The 10,239-nt window shown below is 30.3% G+C and overlaps 2 protein-coding genes across 4 annotated transcripts; one reads left to right on the plus strand and one right to left on the minus strand.

Moving 5' to 3' along the window:
- The first annotated feature begins 4,735 nt into the window (after positions 1-4,735).
- LOC110822857 (AT-hook motif nuclear-localized protein 1-like) lies at positions 4,736-7,327 on the plus strand. 2 transcript variants are annotated; one of them, XM_088209617.1, is made up of 6 exons: positions 4,736-4,859; positions 5,066-5,588; positions 6,063-6,130; positions 6,218-6,349; positions 6,455-6,616; positions 6,697-7,327. In XM_088209617.1, exons 2-6 carry the CDS (start codon positions 5,132-5,134, stop codon positions 7,015-7,017), a joined length of 1,140 nt encoding a protein of 379 aa, XP_088065743.1. In that variant the 5' UTR covers positions 4,736-4,859; positions 5,066-5,131; the 3' UTR covers positions 7,018-7,327. The 2 variants fall into 2 exon arrangements, with proteins under 2 accessions (XP_088065743.1, XP_021908777.2); XM_022053085.2 differs by lacking the exon at positions 4,736-4,859 and having other exon boundaries at positions 4,866-5,588.
- Positions 7,328-7,413: 86 nt separating this feature from the next.
- LOC110822858 (uncharacterized) lies at positions 7,414-9,095 on the minus strand. Of its 2 annotated transcripts, XM_022053086.2 has the most exons (6): positions 8,661-9,090; positions 8,499-8,580; positions 8,312-8,378; positions 7,976-8,161; positions 7,808-7,868; positions 7,414-7,697 (listed from the first exon to the last, which is right to left on the minus strand). In XM_022053086.2, the coding sequence occupies exons 1-6, from the start codon at positions 8,923-8,925 to the stop codon at positions 7,519-7,521; spliced, it is 840 nt and encodes a 279-aa protein (XP_021908778.1). In that variant the 5' UTR covers positions 8,926-9,090; the 3' UTR covers positions 7,414-7,518. The 2 variants fall into 2 exon arrangements, with proteins under 2 accessions (XP_021908778.1, XP_088065744.1); XM_088209618.1 differs by lacking the exon at positions 7,976-8,161 and having other exon boundaries at positions 8,661-9,095.
- Between the last annotated feature and the right edge of the window lie 1,144 nt (positions 9,096-10,239).

Raw genomic sequence — 10,239 nt, forward strand, 5'->3', positions numbered from 1 at the left:
TTGGAATTTACAGGTGACACACTTAATCCACCATAGTTGTTGCTGCATTAGGTAGGCTTAGTTCATACTAAATCTAGAAAGACCGTAAATTCAAATCAGTTGAACAACCCAAATTTATTAAATTTTTATATTTTTATTTGTTCAACTATCTTTCAACCTAGGTAAATATTTATGTAAATATAATATGATTTAAAATTTAATTAAAATAATAAATTAAATTACGGGTACATTTATATTAATTTGATTATAACTAAATTGTCATGTAAAAATTACAAACCATAACCTTATTTTGAATTATAATAGGAATTTGAATTACATACAAAATATACGATAATTGTGCTCCTATTGGTATATGGAAAGGTCCAAATTAATTAATAAATAAAGGGTAATTCGTAGCTACCTCCCACCCACGCTTAATTTCAATAAGTGTGTTTCCCAAGTGCCCTACCCTATACTTATATAAAATCGTTTTATATACTTTCTAAAAGGCTATTATAATACTCCAATCAACAACCCTAAAATAAAGGTTTTCTACATTGATATTAATTTTTTGTTATTTCCCAATAAATTATTTTATGGTTGAATTAACGTTTTATAATTATTAAATTTATTTAGTCATAATAATTACAATTAGTTAAAAATTGATGCAATTTTTTAAATTTGTTTGCTGGTAAAGTAGTCATGGGAACATTAATATTTTTTTAATGGATTTAGTCGTAAAAAAAATACAACACTATCATGACATTTGCTTTCCAACAAACTTAATTTATCAAACTTCTTTATTTATTTATTCGTATTTATTTGTTATTATAAATTATTAATTTTCATTAAAATTTATTTATGTACTTTTTATTTACGTTATATAAATAAAAATACGTTCATATTACGACTTTTAATGTTAGTTTTAATAATTAACGGTCAACAAAATAGGGATTAACTTAAAATTCATAAGTTCACAAATTTTTTTTTTTTTAAACTATAATTTAGTCAAAAAATTTTTAATAACACGTAAAAAAAAATTAAAAGACTACTAATTCTTAATTGTACAAAAGTATTCTAAAATTTTTATGAGATGAGTCGATTTTTTTTTATCTTTTCACTAATGTAACGAGTGCAACGACTAAATTACAATTCTTATTCTTTATGACTAACTTCAACACGAATAATAGGTTTGATGCAGTTGAATTTTATATTGAAAAAATAATTTAACATTAAGAGATCATCATTTATATCTATAATTATCTCTCACTATTATTATTTTGAGATGTCAATAACAATATATGACTCAGTGAATAATAAATTGCAAATTTCTCATATAAATTTAATAACTCATTTGTCATTGTTATAATTTGTAATACATTTAATATAAACATTAACTCGAGCCATATAAATAAAATTATCGATTTTTAAATGTCTTACTATTGTACAGAGCTCTGACATCATAAATTTAATAGTTGAAGTGGACAATTTACGTATCATCCAAATAGTTAATGGTGACAGTGGTGTAAACAACAATTATTATCTTTTGATCAATAATATTAAAGAGCTTTTGTCTCTTAATTGATAAGTGCACCTGAATCGTGTTCATTGAAAAATAAATTATGTAGCAAATAATCTTATAGTTTACTGTCAACATATTCAATTTGAAATTCATATTATGAATTATTTGTCTTCTAATATAGTTCGTTGAATTCAACATTACACGGTGGGAGTAGCATATCCTATAATAATTTACATAATAGATTAAGTTTTTAAACTCTCTTGTTGTTTTTTAAAAAAATATCAATTTTTAATTTGATTGAAATTCTTTCGAATATGTTAATGTAAAAAAAAAAAAATAACATACTAATTAAAAATTTAATATAGATAATATTTTTTAAGACAGTAATATACTACATATGTGGTAAGCTTGATCTTCATGTTAACTTTCAAACATACTTCTTATAAGTTTCGAATTTCATAATATTATTATTTATGTTATTTACTTTAAAAATTATTTGGAGGAAGATTTTGAATAACTCTTGTCTACACCAAACTTATAATAATAATAATAAAATAATGTTTAAAAAAAACTTTGAAAGATCGGAAGGTGGGCCCAGCTCATTGGCCGCAAAGAAGAGAGTCTTGATAAATGGACTTTCTTTAACGCTTCTTTCACTTTCGTGCAGAGAGCGGAGTGATGCGGTCAACAAAGTCAGCAACTTAACACAAATTTATTGTCTTCTTCGCTTCCGGCGTGAAAATCTATACTCGGCCTTTTCTGCTACTGTAAAAACGGTGTCGTACTTATAAGTATCTTATTTGACGTGGCGCGACGACTCCGATTCAGATTTGCACCCCCGTGATCTCGGAGTTATATTTTGTTGCATATTGACCGTTGGATGATATCTATCTTTTCTGAAATCGGACGGTTGAAAATGACCGAGTGAAAATGTTAAATGAGGACGGTTACGTGTAATCGCCGTACTTACAAGCATAAAATAAGTGTTAGAAAAAAGGTTGCGTGTTTTGGTCCGAAACCGTCAACGGTCTTACCGACAACTTTAAATATTACTGTTTGCTTTTGCAGAGTTAGAATTGGATTTTTCTGCTTTCTGTTTCTTCCCTTCCTTTTATTTATTTATTTAATCTTCTTTTGATATTTAATAATTTGTCGAATTTTAAAAATAAATCTGAACAATTAGATTTATTTCATGAATTTATTGTTAGATTATAATTATACTAAAATTTAATAAAAAAATATAATTTAAATAACATCAAATCAATTTTAGACAAGTTAAATAGAATTTGTTTGTTTAAATTTATGTAAATTATTGTTTTAGTATATGGATTTCATAGTTTTCTGTCTATTAAATATTTTTAGTAATATACTAATAAAAAATAATTAATTTATTTTATTTAGATAACACATATGATTATTATTAACCACAGTAAATTTCACCCATCAATTTAATGTATTATTCTTTGTAATTTAAAAAAATAAATACTATGATTAATATTTAAGCTAATCATAAATATAATATAAAAGAGAGTCCTGCCGTGGGTCATGCTATCAGTACTTTTTATTTTTATTTTAAAAAAGATTTTAAATATAAATAAATATTTATTTTAAATTTGTCGTACATTTAATTTAATTTAATTTTTTTAAAAATATCATCTCAGTATTATTGCAAATTATCTTGGAAGATAAAGTAAGTCTCCCAAAAAGTTTAACGTAAAATATATTTTATATGAAAAGAGCACAATATCTTTTAACGCACTATATAATATTCCTCAAATTTGATTTTTTTTAAAATAAAGTTTTTATTTTATTTTATCATTTAATTTGTAATACTTATTAAAGTCAGTCAATTTTGTTTTTGTTTTTGTTTTTTTTTTGTTTTTAAGTTCACAAATTTTATAGATTTTTAATTAAGTATATTTTTATTTAATTTATAAATTATATATAATAATGATTATTTAATAAAAATATAAAGAAAGTTATTAAAACATAAATAAAATATAATGTTTAATTCATATATCTTAATAAAATAAAATGAAATTTCTCCTTGTCCAACGAAGTAGGTGCTCCGTTAATCAAAACGAAGAGGGTGCCCGAAACAAAAAGATTTATTTTTCGTAATTAACAAAATAATAAAATAATAAATTAAATTAAATTAAATTTCAATTATTAATAAGAAACGTAAGTTAGGGGATTGGAACTTTTTATTTTATTAAAAAATAAAAAAAAGCAATATTTTATGGCGGGGTTGCTGCTTTAACAGCACAGCACCAGTTTGACTGGATTTTAAATGCAATTATTATAAAAATATTTTTTTGAACTCCCAAAAAACAACCTTCTATCAATTTCTAGGGCACATAACTGTTTGTAATTTTACGAAATTGCCCTCCAATTGGTTTTTTTTTATTTTTTTAAAAAATTATCCCAATATTATCATTATCTCACAGGAATCCTTATTTTAATGAAAATATTAATTTAAAAGATTTACCGAAATAATGCTAATTAAAAGAGTGGAAGAAATAAGCCCTTGTTACTATATGAATATTTTAAAATTATTAATATATTATCAAAGTAAATCTCGATTAATATATAATAAAATAATATTTATTAATTGTAGCGATTATTATATATTATTATTTACAATTTAACCTCAAAAAAATATACTGCTTCTTGTTTTGGGTGCGAATATTTAATTAGTAATTATTAAATTAATTACAGTATTTTTTAGGAGTTACAGTATTTGGGTTTTTTTTTTCTTTTTCTTTTTCTTTTTTAATGAGAAAGAAATTTAATGTAATGATTTTTTAATTACCTGATTTTTAGCAGAATATTACTTAATACGAACGCTTAAATATTTTATATATTTTTTTTACACTTTTTAATTATTATTATTTTTTTAATTTTATTATTTCCAGAATTCGAAATTGACATTTATTTTTTCACAAGAAAATGAAGTGAAAAGACATTTAGTATGGAAGCAGCAAGCAGGAATATATGCATGATGAGGGGCTGTTACATTGGTGTAAGTCACTATCATGTCGTTTTAAATTAGCTTTTCTTTTTATATTATTTCTTATTTATCATATAAATATTTTAACTTTATATTTATGTAAGCAAACTAGCATTTACTTTGGTGCCAAGCGAAGCAAATAAAAAATTATAAAAATGGAATTACAAAAAAAATAATAATTAATTAGAGAATTTACTCTAATTGAGAGGGGTAATTTTGGTATTTAAATGCAGAAGGGTGCGTTCTGGTAATTCTCATCATCAGACTTGAGAATCCAGACAAGATAAAACACAGTGTTTTTCTCCATAGAGTTTTCTCTTATATTTTCTCCTCCATTAATGGAGCCAGGTATATAATCTCCTTCCTTCTTTCTTTCTCTCTCACGTCAAAGTTCAAAAAGCAACTTTGCCTTCTACACTGTTTCTACTTCTGGCGCCATTTTTATTTCTCCTTCATTGTTCAATCCTCTCTCTCTCTCTCTCTCTCTCTCTCTCTCTCCTCCACTTGTCCAAGCTAGTTAATTCTCTCTTTTTGTGTCTTCAATGAACGAAAAGGAGAGCACGGTGTCTGGGTCACCGGGTAACTCGGAGACTGAGTCACCGCCACCCGTGACGAGCAACATGGCGGCGGTACAACCTCAGGTGGTGAACATGAACATGAACACGAACATGAACATGAACACGAACACCAACACGAACACGAACACGAACACGAACACGAACACGAACACGAACACGAACACGAACACGAACACGAACATGGCGGTGGGGGTGGACAGAACAACGTTAGCAACAACAATGGGAACAACGGCGACGGCGACGGTGACGGGGACGATGATGGTGACGACAGCAGGATCAGGAGGATTAGGGAGCAGCGGGAGTGGGAAGAAGAAGAGAGGGAGGCCGCGGAAGTACGATGCCGATGGAAACCTTAGGGTTCCATACCATGTCGGATTGTCATCATCATCTCCTGGTTTTTCTCTCTCTCCTTCTTCTCCTTCCAACGACTACTCTAATTCGAAGAAATGCAAAGGGAGACCTCCTGGTTCTGGTAACTGGCAGCTCCTTGCTTCTCTAGGTGAGTCACAACATCAGCACCCGAAGAAGAAAAATAGTTGGTTTTCACGTTGATTCTTGTTGTTATCTATCTGTAGAATTTTGTTTGGTCGCCGAGAAAATGCAGGTTGAGGAGGGAACATAAAAGTTTAGTTAGGGCTTATCTTTTTTTTTTTGTTTGGGTATTTGGTAATGAACATAGAAAGCCAGGCAAGAAAATGTTATATTCTCACGAAAACGGGACAGAAAATATGTATTTTCATCTATTTTTCTTACCAATCACATGGAAGGTTAGGTGATCCACAGTAGATTCATTTTTGTTGGCTTTTGAATTTGATTTCTTCAGTTTATCATTTCCGTCATAAACAAGTCCAGTATCATGAAATTAAGTTAAATTATTTCTAAAAATCGATAATCATATTGTTTAAGTGCAAGGTTAAGGATTTGCCTCAAGTTTATTTTGAAGCTTGATTTTGTGGAGTTTGAATCTGTGAAGGTGAGTTGTTTGCAAGCACGGCTGGAGGAGACTTTACACCTCATGTGGTTACAGTACATACTGGAGAGGTATAATTAAGTTAAATCTTGTTTGTTTCTTGGGGTATAGATCAGAATTTACATGTTACAGAATTAATTTAGTTTTGTCTTTTACAGGATGTTGCAGGGAAAATTCTCTCATTTTCTCAAAAGGGTCCGAGAGGGATTTGCATTCTATCTGCCAATGGAGCTGTTTCTAATGTTACTATTCGTCAGCCGGGTTCTTCGGGTGGTATCTTGACATACGAGGCATGAACCTACCTCGGACATTGTTAATTATTTATATTCTCACACAATCTTTTACGCCTAAGTGTATTAGGGTACGCTATAAAATTTTTTACTTCTATTTTGCAGGGTCGATTCGAAATATTGTCATTATCTGGGTCATTCACTGTTTCTGATTCTGGTGGTGTAAGAAGCAGAACTGGTGGATTGAGCGTTTCACTCGCTGGACCTGATGGTCGTGTAATTGGAGGTGGAATTGCTGGTTTATTGACAGCAGCTAGCCCCATCCAAGTAAATATTTTCCTTCCCCTCATTTCTCTGTTTGGTTGCCGACAAAATCAAAACAAGTGTTTTGATTCTTTATCTTGTAGATTGTTGTTGGGAGCTTCATGCCAAATGGTTACAAAATGTACAAAAAGAAACTCCAGCGCGAGCAGACTTCTTCCACGAGCTTCCCACTAGGTACAGATTCGTTAACAGCCGCAAGACCAATCTCGCAAGCCAAGCCTGAGGGTGAGACCTGTTTGGCTCCTGGATCTCCGGTGAAGGGACAAAGCCATGGCGAAGCAGATAGCTCCAGAAACGATGTGAAGACTGCAAACTCTTTGCATGCCGCTGGTTGGATATTAGGCCACGATTCTAATCATCAGCGGACATCTCCCGACATCAATGTGTCGGTGCCAAGCGAATAGGATGTGTAAAAGGTATGTTGTTGTTTGTCTTGGCTCAAATTTGGAAGAAGCAGAGAGATTGTTTTTTCTGATCTCTTTGCTGGGTAGGTTGAAATACTGAGAGGCTGACAGGTTAATCTAAGTGAATAGAGAAGATTGATTTGTTCTGTTGTGACAATTGGATTTGTTAACCAAACAAATTGGTTGTTAGGAATTTGCTGACAAATTTAGTCTCTAATTCTTTTCAGCAATGTTGGTAAGAACATGGTTGTTTCTTGATAATCCTGATATTTTGATCCTTTCTGCAATCTATATCATTTTTCTTAAGCAATCTCCAACTTTCGGTTTCTAAATTATAATTTTATTTCTCAAATATCTCAAGAAAAAAACCCAACTAAGTTTTAGAATTGAACTAAATTAGACCAAGAAAATTGACCCATATAAAATTTCATGTGAATCATATCTTAATCAAACATAGCGTAACATGACTTCTGATTTCCAATTCTGGAGTTTCATTGTAATTCATATCTCAATCGAACTCATCCTCTGAGAAAGACGACGAATGATCTTCGAGTAGTAGAACCATTGGGGATGTGAAGGAGTAACTGGTTTCTGTCCGAATGAATGTGTCTTTACATATGACTGGACATCATCTGCCTTCGCCAAGCCATCCAAGAACAAGCATAACTCTCCATTAGGATCTAAAACAAATGGTTAATTTCAATAAAACAATTAGTGAGGATTCAATAACTTAGCAAAAAAGTTCAAATTGAGGCATCATAATACTGATTCTTGTGTTTTGTATGCTCACCAAGGGCATCATCATGAGCAAACCCTGGCTTGTATGATTTTGGGTAGATACCGGTGTTAAGCTGCAAGAAGGCATGAGAATTTGTTATAAACACAATATATTATAAAGTAGGATAAGAAAAAGTTTTTCAATTTCATATTTGGTTTAATGATTGTCCATTAAACATACAGGATTGAGTAAACCCTTGTAAGGTTTATCATCTATCAGCAATGTATTTGTTGCAGAGAAATTTCCCTCTTTCTTTAGAAATTGCTTGTTGATTTTTCCCCATAGATTCTGCAGCTCCTTGAGATAAAGAGGCTTCCCTACCTTCTCCAAGGACTTGAATCCAGAATCAGTACATTGTTCCTGATCCTGAATTTGAAAATTATCCATTTATATATGTATATATAGGCATAGCAAAACCCATTACAATTTTTCTCCATTAACATATATTTCTTCAGTGCTTTGATTTTGTAAGTCATAGAAAGCTATAAAACCAGGCTGGGTTTAACTTTTACTTACCCACTCAAACAGAAGTTTACTCTTTAAATCTCCCATTACACAACCCAAGACGCCCTCAACATTTCGTCTGTTTACAAATAACCGGATAGAGTTCATTCAAGTCACAAGTCGGTCATATAGATTATATAAAAACATATATATGTACCTATATGAAAGAAAAGGGGTTAAGGGGTTAATCGATACTAACTCTAGTGCGGAGGACCAAATTCCTACTTCAAATCTTTCAAAGCAGAACCTCATAAATTCATCGCAGAAAGGCCTCTTAAAAACTGCAGAAAACGATTGAACAGTTAAACCCAAAAAGAGTAAAAAAAAAAGATGTGAATTACAGTTTGATATTAGAAAATACCCAGATGCTTCCCGTATCTTGCCGGAACAATACGAGTCTTGGGCATTCTAAGCTTATCGTCAAAGAAAACTCTGTATACAAGCAATCCATTTAAACTGAGAACAATAAGCTTTTTCCTCGGCCCAAGATTCAATTTTTCCAACGAAACCAAACACCCAATTGCTGCGTCTTCTTCTTGATCCTCTCGATTGTGAACATCACAACCATCACTTTGACTTGCAGCAGATTTAGCTAAGGCACTTGAGATACTTGCATCCTCTGCCATCGTTTATCCGCGCAGTGCCGAGATGAAATCTGTAGTAGGGTTGGCTTATATAGCTTGAGGATTGATTTGGAAATGGCTGATTCCACAGCTTGAATTTATAGAATTGAAGGAATCTACTAGGAAGTTTGGTCAAGACTTCGTAGTGAAGTTATCGAGTCGCCTTCATGGTTAAGTTGTGAAAGAAAATGACATTGGAAAGGATATTCCAATTAAGCTTTAAAAAGAGAAGAAAAAGAATTAATTATTATATTAACCACTAATCACAGTCATATGGCTGCAATTATAATAATTAAAAATATTTTTGTACTTAATTGTGTTTCTCATATTTAATCCACAAATATTTTTATATATACTTTTTAGTAGTTTATTCTCAAATACGTAAAAAAAAAATAATAAAAATTTGGTACTAAAAAAATCTGTCTGTAATTTTATTTTTTTGGTTTCTTGTATGATGAAAATAAAAAAATATATTTAATAATAAAAATTGATACTTGTTAAAAGGGTGTATAAATTTACATTTTTCTTTGTAAGAATATTCTACCATCTAAAAATAATTTTAAGTGATTCCACCTAGAATTGGAAATAACATTATAATTATACAACACATTTACAACTGTATCACAAAGCCTATCCATTTTCATAAGCTCTTTCATCTAAATTTTGTTGCGTCCCACTTATTTTTCAAAGCTTTGCTACATTTCAGAAGTTCAACTAACTTATAGGTATTATTATTCTTCAAATAACTCATCTCTTTTTCCATAACTTTCAACCACTGAGCATTTTCTTGATAGTTACAAACTTTTTGAAAGCTTTCTGGCTTTTCCTCTTTAGTAATTATAATATATTCAGAACTGAAATATCTAGCAGAAGAATAATGTATTCTAGTTGATCTTCAAAGTCGAGGTTCTTCCGTAACCTGTAATGCAAGGGGCTGCTCTCCCTGCTCAACATCATCTGATACTAACATATTATCAAACCCTTGATCATCATGTAGCTCTCCCTCATCTATGACATCTTTGATCGAAGGGGAAACTAGTGCAGGAAGAGGAATTTCATTATTTATAATCTTTTCTGATGTCTCAAAGTCTGATAAGGTCTTGTGCTCACTAAAAATTACATCTTTGGATCTAATGACTTTTTTCTTTACTGGATCTCATAACTTGTACCCAAACTCTGCATCTGTAATACCCTTAATTAATTTTAATATATTTAAAATTAATATATAAATATAATTTTTAAATTTTTGAATTTTTATTTAATGTAAAAATAAAGAAAAATAGATGGAGGATGAAATTGAAAATAATTTTGGGAAAA

The sequence above is a fragment of the Carica papaya genome, chromosome 8, assembly GCF_054855325.1.
Source record: "Carica papaya isolate Zhongbai chromosome 8, ASM5485532v1, whole genome shotgun sequence".
Taxonomy (NCBI): domain Eukaryota; kingdom Viridiplantae; phylum Streptophyta; class Magnoliopsida; order Brassicales; family Caricaceae; genus Carica; species Carica papaya.